We start from the raw sequence: 18551 nt of genomic DNA, 5'->3' as shown, positions 1-18551 counted from the left end.
TATTTCAAGAATCTAGAAAAAGCGCAAATACAAAATCTAAGAGCGCACCTAACAGAACTAGAAGCAGAGCAGGAAGAACACCCCAAACCCAGCAGAAGAAGAGAAATAATAAAGATCAGGGCAGAAATAAACAAAATAGAACCCCAAAAAACAGTTGAACAGTTCAATGAAACCAAGACTTGCTTTTTTGAAAAATAAAACTGAAAACCCTCTAGTCAGGCTTCTCAAAAAGAAAAGAGAGAGCACCCAAATAGACAAAACCACGAATGAAAAAGGATCTATTACAACCAGTCCCTCAGAAATACAAGCAATTATCAAGGAATATTAAGAAAAATTATATGCCAACAAACGGGACAACCTAGAAGAAATGGACAAATTCCTAAACACACATGCACTACCAAAACGCAAATGGGAAGAGATAGAAAACTTGAACAGACATACAACCAGTGAAGAAATTGAATCAGTTATCAAAAATCTCCCAAAGAATAAGAACCTTGGGCCAGATGGCTTCCCTGGGGAATTCTAGACATTTAAAGCAAAGTTAATGTCCATTCTTCTCAAGCTATACCAAAAAATAGAAACAGAAGGAAAAGTTCCTGACTCATTTTATGAAGCCAGCATCACTTTGATTCCCAAGCCAGACAGACTGGTTTCTACATGGAAACCCGACAGACTCCACCAAAAGCCTTCTAGAACTGATCCATGAATTCAGCAAAGTAACAGGGTACAAAATCAATGTACAGAAATTGGTTGCATTTTTATACGCCAATAATGAAGCCACAGAAAGATAAATCAAGAAACTGATCCCATTCACAATCGCAAAAGAAACCATAAAATACTTAGGAATAAACCTAACCAAAGATGTAAAAGATCTGTTATGATAGAAACTATAGAAAACTTATGAAGGAAACTGAAGAAGACACAAAGAAATGGAAAAATATTCCATGCTCATGGATTAAAGAATAAATATTGTTAAAATGTCATTATTACCCATCTACACTTTCAATGCAATCCCCAACAAAATTGCACCAGCATTCTTCACAAAGCTAGAATAAACTGTCCTAAAATTTGTATGGAACCACAAAAGACCCCGGATAGCCACCAAAGTAATATTAAAGAAGAAAACCATAACGGGAGGCATCACAATCCCACACTTTAGCCTCTATACAAAGCTGTCATCATCAAGTCAGTATGGTATTGGCACAAAAACAGACACATAGACCAATGGAATGGGATAGAGAACCCAGAACTAGGCCCACAAATGTACGGTCAATGAATCTTTGACAAAGCAGGAAAAATATCCAATGGAAAACAGACAGCCTCTTTAACAGATGGTGCTGGGAGAACTGGACAGCAACATGCAAAAGAATGAAACTAGACCACTTTCTTACACCATACACAAATATAAACTCAAAATGAAGGATCTGAATGTGAGACAGAAAACCATCAAAACCCTCGAGAAGAAAGTAGGTATCAACCTCCTCAAACTCAAGTGCAGCAATTTCTTACTTGACACATCCCTAAAGGCAAGGGTATCAAGAGCAAAAATGAACTATGGGAACCTTATCATGATAAAAAGCTTCTGCATGGCAAAGGAAACAGTCAAGAAAACTAAAAGGCAACAGACTGAATGAGAAAAGATAGTGGCAAATGACATTATCGGATAAAGGATTAGTATCCAAAATCTATAAGGAACTCACCAAACTCCACATTTTAAAGACAAATAATCCAGTGAAGAAATGGGCAGAAGACATGAACAAACACTTCTCCAAAGAGGACATCCAGATGGCCTACAGGCACATGAAACGATGCTCAGTGTCACTCATCATCAGGGAAACACAAATCAAAACCACACTGAGATACCACCTGACACAGGTCCGAGTAGCTAAAATGAACAAATCAAGAGACTATAGATGCTGGCGAGGGTGTGGAGAGACGGGCACCCTCCTACACTGTTGGTGGGAATGTAAACTGGTACAGCCACTCTGGAAAACAGTGTGGAGGTTCCTCAAAAAAATATCCATACAACTCCCTTATGACCCAGCAATAGCACTGCTAGGGATTTACCCAAGGGATACAGAAATGCTGATGCATAGGAGCACATGTACCCCAATGTTCATAGCAGCAATGTCAACAATAGCCAAAACATGGAAAAAGCCTAAATGTCCATCACCTGATGAGTGGATCAAGAAGATGTGGTATATATACACAATGGAGTATTACATGGCAATGAGAAAGAATGAAATATGGCCATTTGTAGCAATGTAGATGGAACTCAAGGATGTTATGCTAAGTGAAGTAAGTCAGGCAGAGAAGGACAGATACCATATGTTTTCACTCATAAGTGGAATAGGAAAAACTTAACAGAGGACCATTGAGGAGGTGACAAGGAAAAACAGTTGTGGAGAGGGAGGGTGGCAAACCATTGAGAAACTCTTGAATACTGAGAACAACCCAGGGGAGAGGGGAAGGGAGATGATGGGCATTGAGGAGGGCACTTTTGGGGATGAGCACTGGGTGTTATATGGAAACCAACTTGACAATAAATGAAAATAAAGGAAAAAAATGCAAAAGGAAAATATTATGCTCTAGTTCACTGAGCTTTTGAGAATTAAAAAAAAGATAATGTACATAAAATGCCAAGTTCAGTGCCTAGCAAACAGCAAACCTTTTTTAAGCATTAAAGCTACTTCAGCTGTTGTGAACAACATTGTGTTCAACTCAGCCTCTGGGGTGAGAACCAGAGAGAAGAGGAATAAATACAACTAGCAAGCAACTGGTAAAAACCCAGGACATTACTTGTTTGCTCTACTCTATGTCCTTCTACCATCCTTTATTCCGCAGGGTTCTGCCCTAGGCCTCCATTTTTCAGAGGAGAAAGAAAACAGCATTCCCGGGGCACCTGGGTGGCTCAGTCGGTTAAGTGTCCGGCTTCAGCTCAGGTCATGATCTCACAGTTCGTGGGTTTGAGCCCTGCATCCGCTCTGTGCTGACAGCTCAGAGCCTGGAGCCTGCTTCAGATTCTGTGTCTTTCTCTCTCTCTCTGACCCTCCCCTGCTCGTGCTGTCTCTCTCTGTCTCTCAAAAATAAACATTAAAAAAAAAGAAAGAAAAAAAACAGCATTCCCAATATTTTTAACAAAACACACACACACACACACACACACACACACACAAAACACAAAAAAGAATGCAGGACCGATGCCCTGGGTAAGCATAACCTCATTCAAGACTTTTCTATCACCTACATGCTAAATTACTCTATAATCTGCACTGAATTTCCTGCTTTGTTCTAAGGTCCAGGCCCATGTTCCAGCTACTAAATGGGGATCTCCATGTATACGTCCAACAGACACCTGAACCTGTCCAAAGCAATGAAGCATGGCTCATTACCTTTCCTTTTTGACACTTCAACTTTCATCTGGTACTGAATTCTTTCTCTCTGGGAATATGCTTTACTTCACCATAGAACCTCGCCCAAGTTTTAAAATATGGGGTCATCCCAGTATCTTCTTCAGAGACAGAGCCAGTCTTAATATAACCCAATTTCTCATGCTTTCCCAATTTCTTTTCAATCTTCCCAATTCCTTCTTGTCCATTCTTCATGTACTAATAACTTATAACTTCATCATTGCTCAATTCAAGGCTGTACTAGTATTTTACATGGTCTCTCCGACCTCCAAGGTCTGACTGCTTAGAATTCTCTACCTCTCTGCCCTCTCTTCAACTCATGCATGCGTGTGCTCTCTCAAAATAAATAACTGAACATTTAAAACTAAATATATAACAGTATTATAGAGTTCACAACCTTCTAAATACAGACAGTTAAAATATGAAGTATAAAAATAAGTTAATTCTTTTAAAAACCACAATAAAGTTTAAAGGATACTGATCTGTCTGTGGTCTTCGAAAGTTTTCTGGAAGATTGGCTTCATAGAGTAGTCTTGCTTTAGTATTTCCCATATCTTGCATGCACTAAAGTAAAAAAGAAAAATCAAGTATTTTCATTACTCATATGAATATTAAAAAGTAATTCCCATAGACACATACATATATATATTTACACACATATATACAAACAAATACCAGGTAATAGTCATTATTTGTAATATATATTTTCTCAGAAAATAATTTAAATCACAACTATAAAATTACTAAAGTTCAAAGTATATTTTAATTCCTCACATATACTCAACTTATGTGGACCCACAGTTTTCTAATGTCTTTTTCTGTGAAAATAATACCAACTTTATTTATATTTACTACTTCCTGAAAGTAATTTCCTGGTAGTACACGGACAGTTTTATTATTGTTCTAAATATACCACTTGAACAACACTGCATTTCCAAGGGTAACAACTCAAGACCAAATTTTGTTTTGAGTTTCAAAATACTCCTGGGTTTTCCTGATTTATAATCAGGATCACAATGGAGAGCAGATAAAAAAGAAATAGTGCTAACCTAATATTCTAAAGAAAAGGATTAATTTCCTTGAGGTTAACCTCTTTAAGATTTTGTTGAAAGTTATAGATCCCCTCCCTACAAAAAAACCTGTACTTTAGGGAGTCCAAAGTCTCCCTACAATCTCTAAGCCCCCAAAATAAGAACACTCAGAAGGCATAAAATAATCTGACAATCACTTCAACCAGTTTAAATTTCAGTATCTTCTGTGAGTAAAGATTAGCCAAACAATACTTCCTGGACATTCTATTACATTAGAAAATAAATTAACACTTACAAACAAAACATTATTCTATTACTATTTTGCATCATTTACATAGACCTTGGGTTTCTTAAAATGTTTTAACTGGTAGAAAGATCAGTTTGTATAATCCCTTATTTTTCCTTCTGATCTCTTAGACACACTCCACATCTCCAAGAAGACAGTCCAGCTCTAACAGATTTCCAGACGTCGACCTTGAGCTATAGCCCTCAAGTGGACACATAACCACCTTCCTTCATATAAAAAATAGTGGCCATATTTCTCCCAACTGAGGTGTAAGGTATGCAAAATACTAATATACACTCATTTCTGGATACCTATCCCACCCCCATCAACATACTCTCTGAGAGTAAACAAGATAATAAGAGAGATCAAGAAAGTGAAGTAATAGGGGACTGGGAATTATAAGGGATAGTGAACTGAAAAAGAAGAAATAAGTGTTTTTGTCATATAGCTTTGGAGAGAAAACAGAAACTAAGACAAATTAAAACCAAAGGTATATAAGGTAAGGGGGAAACATGGTGTAAAGTGAACTGACAGTACAAGGTCAGAGGGCTCTACTACCTCATAACATATGCTAGCATGAATATGAGAGCTAATATGTAAATTCTGTGTGTGGGGAGAAGAGCCTAGAAACTTTCAGCTCGCCCTTCTTGAAAAATGAAAAAACGTTTGCTCTATTAAGTATTCAAATGATGTTTCATCTTTGTGTCATGGTGGGAATTTAGAAATACAGATGATCCAAGTTATGTAATCATAAAAGCATTAAACATTTAGGAAGAACTAAAACAAGAAAATCTCTCTTACTTTTTACAGTATCTCCAATAAAGCAAAAAGTAATTACAGAAACTATGAAAGTATAAGAAAATTTGAAAAGTTTCCATCAAGCAAACAAGAATACATGGAAAATTTCACAAAAATTTAGTAAGATTAAAACCACTATCTACTATATATGTTGTTATCTCATTAATTCTAAGTTACATTTTTCCTCATATTTTAACGTTAATGAAATAGGAATACATCTTAAAATTGATAGTGTCTTGTAATTGATAGTTTTTTTCTTACCAGTCCATAAGAGATGCTTTCTATAGAAATACCTTATACTCAATGAATATGATTCTACACATTGTATATAAAATATTCTCCTTATTTAATGGAGGTCATTCAAATTTTGACAAAATAAAAAATAATTAGGAACAAGGCATACATATATATAATACCAAATTATTAATGCTGTTCTAGGGATGCAGGTGAGAAAAACAGAGGTATAAAAACCTGAAAGGGAGAAGTAATGTGAAATAATGAGCCATTTCTATAGGAGACACTGCCCGAAAGTGTGACTGGGTACAAGTGCATGTGGTGTGTAGTTGGGATTAGAAGAAACCAGTATTCAATGACATCACAGATGTAGAAAGATCATTTTGTAAGAAGATATTAGTGGCTCAGATAGTTTCTAGGTTTCTAAAAAGTAGAACAGAGTAGTGAGGAAGGAAGGTCAGCAATGAAAGGATCAGTGAAGATGAAAAGGTTAAGCAATTTGGAGATGGTGAAAGCAAGGGGAAAAAACAACAGGAGCTGGCACTGAGGGAGTTGATAGGAAGGAACATGGTACAAACTAGCTGTCTTTAGAGTTTCAAAATACTTTATTTAAGGATCATACAGAGCACTTTTGAAAATTTATTCTATTGGCCCTGAAGAGCAAACTCTATCTAGTAATCAGAAGAAAATAATGAAAATAGCCTAACAACTATAATAACAAGCTTTTTAGCCTCAATACTTTATTTTTATATGTTATATATTATTATAAATTGCATACATACTACAGAAATTGCATATATATATATATATATATATATATGTATACATGCCATTTTAAGTTTCAAAAAACCTTGATTTAAACATTATTTATCCTACTTTGGCAGGAAAGAAAACGGAAGCAGCAAGAGATTAAGTAACAGGCCCAAGATTATTAAGTCTCCATGAGTCTTCAACTCCTGATACAAACATAGCCATCAGTAGTAGTTTTGACATCTCAGGCTGTATCCATTGGAACTGGAGACTATGTCCTGCAAGACTTACAGCACCAAGCTCTTTGCTTTAGAGCTCAGTTTTCATTTTATAATAAATTGAAGCACAAAGAGGTTATATGATTTCTCTGCTGAGTAATACAATGGACCAGTTACAAGGCTGAGACTAGGATCAAGTTCCCTAGTATCAATGCTTACCACCAGGCACCAGCTAATCAAAGTAAGTGTCCAGGAAATTTCACAACAAGATAGAAGAATATTTTGGATATTGCCTCCATTATTAAAACATCATTACTGTCATTAAAAACAATAATGATTTTTTTTAGGTTCCCTCAGTCAAAAAGCTTTAGAAAATGTACTGTTAGAAAGAAAAATTTTAGTTTCTTATTCTTTGGAAATTTATCATTCAGTTTTCCAGAGCTGAAATGAGAGGACTTGTTGCAAAAAAGGGAAAAGGAGGGATGATAAAGGACATACACTTCTTTAAAAATAACAGTAATTTTTTTTATTATTTTTAACTCCAATGAGAATTAAGTTATGGTTAATGAACAAGCTACCTTAACTTTTACCATCTAGTTTCTAATTAAACCAGAAATACTATGCACCATTCTGATAAACTTAAACTTTCAAACCTATTTTCACTTCTTCAAAAGGAGGAATACTTGTAAGGATGTCAAATAGATTAAAAATTTTTTAATTTACCAAATTTGAAAATTCTTTGGTTTTACAGAAAGTACAAAATTCTATCAAATTTTTTCTGTCTCACACACTTCAAACATGAAAAATGGAAGAGGACTCTTAATTACTTAAATCAAATTTTCTACAAGTTTGGTTAAAAAAGTGTTTTGGGGTGGGCGCAAGTGAGGAAGGGGCACAGATAGAGAGGGGGGGAAGGAGACAGAGGGAGGGGAGGAGAAAGAGGGGAAGAGAAAGACAGAGAGAGAGAGAGAGAGAGAGAAGTAGGGCTCACCCGGGGCTCATGTTTTACCCAAAGCAGGGGTCATGTTCACCTGATGCAGGGTTTGAGCTCACCAGAAGTGGGGCTCTGCTCACCCGATGTGGGACTCGAAACCAAGAACTGTGAGATCATGACCTGAGCTGAAGTCAGATTACTAATAATTGAGCCACTCAGGTGCCCTAAAAATATTTTTATAGGTATTTACTTAATAAACTATAGCATTCCTCAAAATTAAATTGAGAAAAGTCAACATAGTGAGCAGAGAATATACTGAAATATTTGATAAAGAAATGATCATAAAAATATATTTTAAAATGTCAATATGCATTATTACTTTAAATATATATATATTTATATTGAAAAGTAAGTGAAATGTGTATTTCACAGTTATGATAAATGCCATTTAGGTAGTACATATTTAAAAATTCGTGTTATTTATTGTTCATTTTAAATTATCTGTCCTCATTTTATACATTGTATGTTCCTAGAAGAATGAATTTTATATTGTACTTTTTGTTTGAATCATCTTTATCCAAAATCACTACCATTATAATTGCAAAGGAAGGTTTCACCTGAAAATGATATAAGAAATCACGCTTAAGAATCTCAGGGGCTCCTGGGTGGCTCAGTCAGTTAAGCGTCCAACTCTTGATTTCTCTTGATTTCAGCTCAGGTCATGATCTCAACAGCTCATGAGTTTGAGCCCCACATTGAATGCTTGGGATTCTCTTTCCCTCTCTCTCTGCCCCTTTCCCCCCACGAAAATAAATAAATAAACTTTAAAAAACCCCTCAAAACCTATTAAATGCATTTTGTCCTTGTCAATCCATAATCTGTACGTTTTTAGTTTATCCATATAATCCAGTACAATGAACAACACCTGCCCAAAGACTCACAGGTCACCTGAGACTCAATTTCAAAAATTACTGTTTGAACTGGAATCCTGAAAAACATTTACAGGCTAACATACTTCCTCCACAATCTAACATAGGTAAAACAGTTCTATTTCTGAAACTTTCTAAGTGGAAAACATTTCATCCATTTAGTATTTCTGCACTAAAAACAATAAAATATATATTCCAAAAGAGATCTAAGTTTTTTAATGTTTTACGGGGACTGAAGTAAATTGGGGGTGTCAATTTAAAGTTTAAATTGGCATTTACTTATGGTATTTGTATAATTTAGTAAACTAAAGCATACAAAAAGTAAACTGGTAACAGACGGTAGCTACACTTGCTATGAGCACTGCATAACTTACAGAGTTGTCAAATCACCATGTTGTACACCTGAAATTATTGTAATAAATGTCACATTGCATGTCACCTATAATTCAATTAAAAAATTTAAAAAAACTGAAAAAAGTAACAAATAAAAAGCAGGAACAGATATAAAGAAAATAAACAGAATCAAGGAGCAGGCAAACAAATGTACCAGGAAATTTCATTTTTATGTGACACTACCATAAAAATGTTTTTTTTTTTAATCACTATTTCTTACAAATAAGAATCACATTGAGATACTACCTCACGGGTCAGAGTGACTAAAATTAACAACTTAGGAAACAACAGATGTTGGTAAGGATGTGGAGAAACAGGAACCCTCTTGAACTGTTGGTAGGAATGCAAACTGGTGCAGCCACTCTAAAAACAGTATGGAGGTTCCTCAAAAAATTAAAAATAGAACTACTCTGCGACCCAGTAATAGCACTAATAGGAATTTATCCCAAGGATACAGGGCTGCTGATTCATAGGGGCACATGTACCCCAATGTTTATAGCAGCTCTATCAACAGTAGTCAAATTATGGAAAGAGCACAAATGTTCGCCAACTGATGAATGGATAAAGAAGATGTACACACACACACACACACACACACACACGACAATGAGAAAGAATGAAAGCTTGCCATTTGTAACAAGGTGGATGGAACTGGATGGTATTACACTAAGTGAAATAAGTTAGAGAAAGACAGATATCATGTTTTCACTCATATGTGGAACATGAAAAACTTAACCGAAGACCATGGGGGAAGGGAAGGGGAAAAAATAGTTTCAAACAGAGAGGGAGGCAAACCACTAGAGACTCTTAAATACAGAGAACAAACAGAATTGATGAGAGGAAGCAGGGGAGAGGGGAAAATGTGTGATGCGCACTGAGGAGGGCACTTACTGGGATGAGCACTGGGTGTTTTATGTTAAGCAATGAATCATGGGAATCTATCCCCAAAACCAAGAGCACACTGTATACAATGTACCTTAGCTACTTTGACAATAAATTATAATTTAAAAAATCACTATTTCTTGTCAACAGGGACATCTCCAATGAAAAAAAATAATAAGTCCCACACAAAATCAGTTTTAGTGAAAAAAGAGCCTTGAAATAAATGTGAGGATAAGAAGTAGCAGGAACAGGCAGAAACAAAATGTGCCTACGTTTAAGTCTTTATCTATATCAGGAAATAATAGTAAATGGCAAGTAAATGACAGACCACCTAAAATTCCAACTTAATGATTCATTCTCCTAAGAATAAAACTTGCTAATGTTTTTCTTTTCTTTAGTCTTCCAAAATATTGGAAACCAGAGCACTTGTGGAATCCAACTAAGTGATACAACTACTTCAGGGTATGACTTCCACCTGCTGTTAGGTCAACTGTACTTGTACAGTCAAGTCCAGGTTCAGTAGCTATGTTTAAGGACTATGGCTCCTTGGACAACCCCTCTTTTTCACCTTGTGTATCCTTTCTCTTTCTTCAGTACCTACCTCCTATCTGTCTCTATGCTTCCGGCACTTTCTCCCTCAGACACTAAGAATTACCTGGTCAAAAGCCATTTATAGTTAAGCTAGAATTCATACTAATATATTAATACAGGAAGCTCCCTGCATAGTTTTCATAAATGTTTATGTGTGTACTGACTTGCCTTTTGGAGTTTACTGGCTAAGTTTAAAAACTGGAATAAGTGGGAAAAAGAGTAACAGCTACAAAATAAAGGACTGAGATGGCTAACTGCTCTGTTTCTGATGATTAGGTTAGAGTATGGCAATTAAATCTTCTAATATCTCAATAGCAAAAATGCAAAACTATTAAACTAATCAATAGATCTTACAAGTTAGTAATGGAAAGGTGCTACACGTCTACATCAAATCTAGAGGGAGAGAGATAAAGCTATATAAATTAAAACTCTTCTGAATTTTCTGGGGGGTGGAGAAGAATCTCACCTACAAGACCAATGATTATTGTGTAAGGATATGAGAACAGTTAAAAATGTATACTACCTATATGTTTGTATATATGCATAAAATACTTCGGGAAAACTATACAAGTAACAAATAAATATGGTTGTTCCTGCAGAGGAAAAACTGGATGACTGAGGGATAGAATTGGGAGGAAAACTATTTTCACACCTTTTGTACCCTTTGAAGTTTGTGCCTTGTCCATATAATTCTCATTCCCCAAAACAATATATAATTAGGAGAGGGCTACATTAATCCTGCATTGTTTCTAAATAAAATATTATTCAGAGAAGCTTAGCTAGGGTATCCAAGCAGCATGTGAATGAGAGCAAGACTTCCTCTCCTCACTGGTATCATCCAATCCTACTAGAACAAAGTGTTCTAGTGATCAGAGGTTATGAATCAAATTAAATTAGTACATTTTTTAAAATCCCATCCAAGTATATCCTACATTCCAAGTATAAATGACATTTACTTATATCTTTTCCCAGTATCATCATCTTAAAGAAACAGAACTGTTGCTTAAGATTACACCATTGAATGTATCTGTTTTTTTTTCTTAAAATGTCAACATATATATAATTTTATGTGGGCAAGGAAATACTACTTGTTCTATAATCTATTCATTAAAATTTTTAGAAAACAAAGACTAAGATCTTCAAATTGCCTTATCTGAATGTATATATTTTTAAATTGTTAATAAAAAAGAGAAAATGAATACTTGTAGTCCCTGGATAAATTCTTCATGTCAGTGACTCACCTCTACTACCACTTGAAATTTTCCAGAATAGTTCTCTATCTTCCTCTCAAAAGCCACCAGGATTTCTTGCATAGGAGCAAGCTTTTCAGGACTGGTTTCAAGATCTTTTGGATTCCAGCTGCTGGAAAAGAAGGGCCACCATTTTTGGTCTCAGGAACTCTTTGTAAATATTTAATACAGAGTCCATTCCTTCAGGCTTCATAAAATTCTGTTTCGGGGGAATTATTCTCTTTCTGTTTTAATTGTTGTTTTAAGGAACAAAGTAAGTAAACCACACATATTTAAAAACTAAAAATTATAAATGGTGTGAAATTAGAGGTACCAATTTTCATATTTTTCACAATTTCTAGATATTCTCAGACCATGATTTATCTGTTGCAGCATTTGCTAGTTCTTACAAATTCAGAGAATGTATTTTTAAAGTAATATTAAACACTATTATGACAAAGTTGGAAAAGCTTTACATCACAGTCTTTAGTAATCTGTACTTACTATGAAATCCATACCACTTTAAGTCTAGGAATAAACCACTACTTTGATCCTAGGAGCTTAAGGCCCACCTCGGGAATCATCCTGGACTCTCCCCTCTTCTGTCAGAAGCCTTAGTGATTCTAACTCTTTAATATATGTTATAGGCTTGCCCTTCCTCCCCCTTTACCATCACTTTAGTTCAAGATCTAGTCACTCACTGCCTTGCCATTGTGGGAACAAATCTAGCAGATGTAGGCTCTTAAATGGAACATAGCATTAAAACATCACTCTTCAATCTATAATATTTTAAGAGTTCCCTGATATGTCCCTATCTCCTCCCCCATCAGTGATAGGATCAAGACCAAAGCAACGAACTCCCCACTGAAACTTTTGTCTTCATCTCCTATGACACATATAACTGCACCCAATACTCTGGTCACAGAAAACTACTTCACTTTCTCAAATATGACATGCTTTCTCCATCATTCTGCCTAGAGGGCCCCGTGTATTCTGTAATATGCTTCTAGAAATTCATTAAACAAATAAAGGTCACTATAAAAATAGTAATGAGACATCTTTAAAATCTGTTTAGGACTTAGAATAGCACTAGATACTGATGATTTTCTTTTAAAGAAAAAGCAGCCACTAGTAAGTGATTTTCTGAAGATTACCCAGCGTAACAAAGCCAAAACTAGAACCCAGGTCTACAGGGTCCCAGCCTTTGACTATGCCTGCTATCTTCTATGGCAGGGAAGAGCAGTGACTACACCTATAAAATATTATATGCGAAGAAATTAATAATAACACTATTTTCAAATCGATCGATTCACAAAAGTATTCATTCACTGCCACATAACAATTTCCTATCAAATATAGCACTCTACATGAAGACACAAGCCATTTTCTCCAAATAGTTAGTATTCCTTTAGTTCTACTCTCTGAGTTCTATCTAGACTAGGCACTGTAAAGTGAAAAGAGTTAAATTAATGAAGACTTGCACTAAGTAATACCTTAGTAGTATCTAAGTAATATCTTGTTCACTGCTTTGACCCAAAGAACTATAAACAGTTAGTAGGAAGATAATTCTAAACACTATTACTGACTTTTTAACCTTAAAAGGTTAACTCAAAAACAATTTAAAGATCAAGAGGGCATAATCCTGCACAAATTCAAAATACATGTGATGTTTTCTCAAATGTATTGGTTAAAAATGGAAACTTCATATTAAACCTCACAGATTAAATTTTGTTACAAACAGTATTGCATTTCTTTGTTCATCTCACTCTGCAAATATAGGCAATACATAAACCTAACACTGTAAGCTGCCCCCATGCTCAGCTCTTCTTTGAGGTGACAGTTAATGATCCTGGCAAGGAATCAACTGAAGTTAAATTTCAATCAACTTTAAAAGTATGCACACAAGGCTATGATGTGAGAAATTTCATCAGTTTGAGAGAATTAATAACAAACATTCCTCCGACGAAATAAGAAAAAAGTTATTTGACCGAGGGTTTTCTTGAATAAATACGTACCAAGAATTGTGGACTGAAAGCGTATTACATGCTTGGTTCTATGAAGCACTATGAAAATTTATCTAAGGGTCAAACCCTTGAAAGATTAAATACTGTTCTAACACATAATGGGTCAGATGTAGTTAAATCATGGAGCTCTTCAAATCTACTTTATTTACCTGGAATTTTATTTTATAAAATATTGCTTGTGAGAGGAATTCTGTAATTCTCACAGTTTTTAAAGCTCCCAGAAGCTTCTCACCAAAAGCAAACAACAAAAAAATAACTAGATAGAAAAACCAAAAACCCACAGACAGTATTTACAACAAAACCTGGTGATGAAGTATCCCCATAAATCTCATAATGCTATCTGGTAGAGACGAGGCACTAACAACCACTGTCCTGAATGATACCTGCCACTAATACGGAGTTGAGTGGATCTGAAAACAGAACACTAAAATAGCGAAGACATACAAACAGGAAATTACAACAAACCAGTCTGAAGAAAGCACACAAAACTGAAAAGGAGTTTTACCCAACCCAATAGCAAACGTGCAAAAGGTCTACAATAAGCTTGAAATGAGGGAAAACAATATAGCCCCTATGAATTTGTGTAACACAACCACCAAATTTCCCTGAGGAGAAAGCACCAGGAAAGGATTCAAAATTGAACCGGACCAAAAAAATGGAACTAAAGGAAGAAAAGGTACAGATAAAAATGGGAGAAGGGAACAGAGCCAAAAAAAATCTCAGAAAACAAGTAGTCTTATTTTTAAACATTACACAAAAATCACTGAAGAGAGGTCTGTACAGTTAGAAAAGCTATCTTGAATCTCAATTACTTTTAAAAGTAAAGAAAACTAATACTACATAAAAAAGTGATCAACAAAAAAGAATCAAGGTCAAATCTCATACACTTATCAGACGAAAAAGAGAATAAGAAGCAGAATAATATCTCTACAATGAATCCACACTAGAACAAATAAGCTCAAAAAACAGTTCAAACCTGTACACCTAAGCCAAATATAGAGGCAACATATGAAAGAATATGTAAAATGACTTAAAAGACATGGGAAGTTATGAAAGAACTAAATCAGAATTTTGAAATATCCAGAATTAAAATAAAAACTCAGGAAAGAATCAAAAATGAAAGGAAAATCTTTCAGAAATGAATATGAAATAAAATGGAACATGAGAACAATAAACACAACAAATAATTGCCTATGAAAACTGGAGAGGCAAAAGGAAAAAAATGTCTAATTAAAAAAAAGTAAGGAAAAGGATTCAAGAATAAGTGGCAAATACCGGAGTTAGGCAAGGAAGATTCGACATACATGTATTAACTTATTTTTTTTTAAGTTTTATTTCTTTTTGAGAAAAAGAGAAACAGACCACAAGTGGAGGAGCAGCAGAGAGTGAGGGAGACACGGAATCTGAAGCACGCTCCAGGCTCTGAACTGTCAGCATAGAGTCTGATGTGGAGCTTGAACTCACAAACTGTGAGACCATGACCTGAGCCAAAGATGGACGCCCAACTGGCTGAACCACCCCAACATACATGTAAGAGAGTCACTAAAGAAGAAAACTCAACGAGGAGACAGAACACTCAAAAACTAATTTTAGGAAGTCACTGAAAGGGGCGCCTGGGTGGCTCAGTAGGTTAAGCGCCTGACTTCGGCTCAAGTCATGATTTCCTGGTTTGTGAGTTCAAGCACAGCATGGAGCCCTTGCGTTGGGCTCTGTGCTAACAGCTCAGAGTCTGGAGCCTGCTTCAGATTCTGTGTCTCATATTCTCTCTGCCCCTTCTCCACTTGTGCTCTTTCTCTGTCTCTCAAAAATAAATAAATGTAAAAAGAAGAAATGTTTTTAAGTCACTGAAATAAAAACAAAAAGAGAAACTACATACTGAAAGAGCCTACCTCAAAGGCATTTCTTGTCTAAAAGAAGCCTATTTATATTTAAAAATATGTATCAGTTAAACATAAAAGCATGAAAGAAGATATACCTTGCAAACATTAAGCACAGGAAGACTGCAGTGACTACACACCAATGCATAACAACTATCTTACATGTATACCACTGCTGGGCAACAAAGATAAACTCGGCTAGTTTTATCTGTTTAAATTTTCATTAAGTAGTCTCATTATCAAAAATAAAAAAGGTAAAATTAATCTTAATGTTATATTTTATTTAATGCATCTTTCTCCTATGCAGAATTCCCATAGAAAACATTGTATCTTATCTCACTTTCCTTTAATGACTTAAAAATGGGGTCATAAATTAAAACAACCCTGCACAACTGCACAATTCAAGTTGAATTTAAGTTTCAACTACCTATCAATATTCTAGCTCCAGTTTTCTTTTTTTTTTAAAGATGGCAGAGAGACCTCACTGGAGTGCTGTACTTCTATCAACTGCAATCTTATTACACAAAATATGCTTTTAAAGAATAAAATGTATCATGACTTTAATGAAATACTGTGTTAGAGGGTCAAAGAGGAAAAAACTTCTTCAACCTATTTGGCCACTTTCATCCCCTACTTTTTATAATCCTTTACATCCCAATTTGGTTAAGTGTCCAACTCTTGATTTCAGCTTGGATTATGACCTCCCAGATCAGTTGGTGAGATCAAGCCCCAAGTTGGGCTTGTGCTATCAGTGCAGTGCCTGCTTGGGCTTCTCTTTCCTGCTCTCTTTGCACTTCCCCTGCTTGGTATCTCAGTCTTTCAAAACAAATAAATTTAAAAAGCAAAACAAAGGAAGTACCTGTAATTTCAATTACTTTTTTGGCGACAGAGAAATATTTAAAGTCCCATCCAATTCTCTTTCACCTAGTCTCACTGTATTTAGACTAACTGATTAGGAATATAATAAAGCTCACTGATGAATATTAGTGAGAATCTGTCATTTTAATTTCCTAAAGACAATTTTTCTTCTAAGAAAGAACAAAAGTTTAAGACAAGCAGGTCAATTGTATGGCACATCTATTACTAAATTAAACTAAAAGGTACCAAATTACCTGATAGCAGGTATTTCTAAAAATAACAAGGTTAAAATAGAAATCTATACCCATTTAGTGATTTTTCCCCCTTATGAAAGTATAAAGAACAAAAAAATATTTGTTCAAAACTCTTCTCCTGGGCAACATGGCAGAGAGGTAGGGAGCTCCGTACTTTTTCGCCTGCCCGCATCTCTCAAACCAGGAAGGACTGAAGCCATAAGCCACTGAGCTGCAAGAGTGTGGGAGGAAAAGAGACAGAGTCCACTAAGAAGACTGCCTCATAGGTGTGTGAGTGTGAACTGGGGAAGATAAAAATGGGCCAGGACCCGGAGGCACAGAGGGGAGAGAACTGCTTCCCTGGAGAGCCGCAAAGGCGAGGGGAAGAGAAAGAGTGGCTGAAACTGCTATAAACTGTCTCTGGAGAAGAGAAAAACCTCGGTCCAGGATGGAGAGGGATCCCATCATCCTACCTGTAACCGCAGGGCTTTCAGAGATTTTTTTTCTCTAGCTGTGGCTTTTCCCTTGGGCTAAGCACCCTGATCCCGGGTGGCGCCAGGAGAAACTGCTCCCTACTCCCTCTGTTCAATCCCTGGCTAGGAAGCCACCCAGCCTGTGGAAGTACATTTTGGGCAGTATCATTAAAGTGCAAGGACCAAGATCTAGAAACGAGGTGGGGCTTGGTAAACACAACTCGGCCCACCTTGGCTATACCCACAGCACAAGGAGATCGGAACTAAAAGTGAGTTGCAATGTTTGTTTCCAGAAGGGTCTCGGGTTCCGCCACTTTCCTCCACACAACCACCTAGGTGGGACCTCAGGGAGCGGCCAGCAGGATGCAGAGATGAGACCAGCCTATACCAAACCACGCCCATCCGCACAGGAGAGCTTTTTTTATTTTAACCAGAGTCCAGGGCAAGAACAACATTGCTGCACTGCCATCTTGCTATTCAAATATATTTTCCCTTATCTCATTTTTATCTCTCCCCTCCACTAGACTGGGCACTCTGGTCAGAGGTTTGCTTAAACACTCACATTTAAACCATTCTCTTGATGCCTATTCTATACCTCCTTCACTACGCTCCTTTCTCTCTCTCCCTGGAATAATCAGACTGTATAGTTTATTTGGGTAACATCTCTGTTTTTACCTTTGTTTTTCTTCTCCTCACCTCTTACCATATTCTCCTCTTTCTTTCTCTGAATTAAGCCTTTTAGTTTCTCTACCTGGTCAATGTTCAATTTCGCTTCCTCCCCACCTCTGTCACTTCTCTCTTAGTATATGCTCTTCCATCAGCACTGCCTCCTCCCTGCTCTTTATATGTACCTGGGATTTCTGGTTTTATGCTTTTAGACTGTCCTTTCCCTTTTGTTGTTTTTGGCCCTCACCTGCTTTTAAAATTTTTCCCTTCTGGTTTGCTTGTTTATTTGATTTGTCTGTGTGTTTGTGTGCTTCTGATCCCTGTGTGTTTGTCTTTTTTCCTTTTCAGGGTTACCTCAAGAAACAAGCCAAAGTACACATGGGGGAGAGTCCCAAATATCAATATGAGTAGGGAAAAAAAATAACCAAAGGAATAACAAGAGAGACCAAGGGACACCATTAAAAAACACCTCCTGACCGGAAGGCCATGGACAGTCAATGAATCTCCTTTAACAGAGCAGTACTTGCAGGTGCAGAGCACATAACAAGATTTGGAAACTTATAAGAGACAGAAAGCTAGCAAAAATGATGAAACAGAAGAACTCTCCACTAAAGAAATTCCAGGATCAAGTCATAGCTACAGAAGTGCTCAAAACAGAAATATAATGGAACAGGAATTTAGAACAATTGTCATAAAATTAATAGCTGGGCTTGAAAGGCATGGAAGATATCAGAG

General features: G+C 36.1%; 1 protein-coding gene across 1 annotated transcript in view; it reads right to left on the bottom strand.

The window, feature by feature from the left end:
- SMAP1 (small ArfGAP 1) overlaps nt 1-18551 on the bottom strand; it is a 183076-nt gene that overhangs the window by 102004 nt on the left and 62521 nt on the right. Inside the window, exon 3 of the mRNA XM_029943467.1 lies at nt 3889-3974. Within this exon, the coding sequence (XP_029799327.1) occupies nt 3889-3974 (86 nt within the window). The remainder of the gene's footprint in view (nt 1-3888; nt 3975-18551) is intronic.

The sequence above is a fragment of the Suricata suricatta genome, chromosome 7, assembly GCF_006229205.1.
Source record: "Suricata suricatta isolate VVHF042 chromosome 7, meerkat_22Aug2017_6uvM2_HiC, whole genome shotgun sequence".
NCBI classification, from domain to species: domain Eukaryota; kingdom Metazoa; phylum Chordata; class Mammalia; order Carnivora; family Herpestidae; genus Suricata; species Suricata suricatta.
Note: the sequence above shows the minus strand (reverse complement) of the source record. Positions and strands in the feature narration are given on the sequence as shown.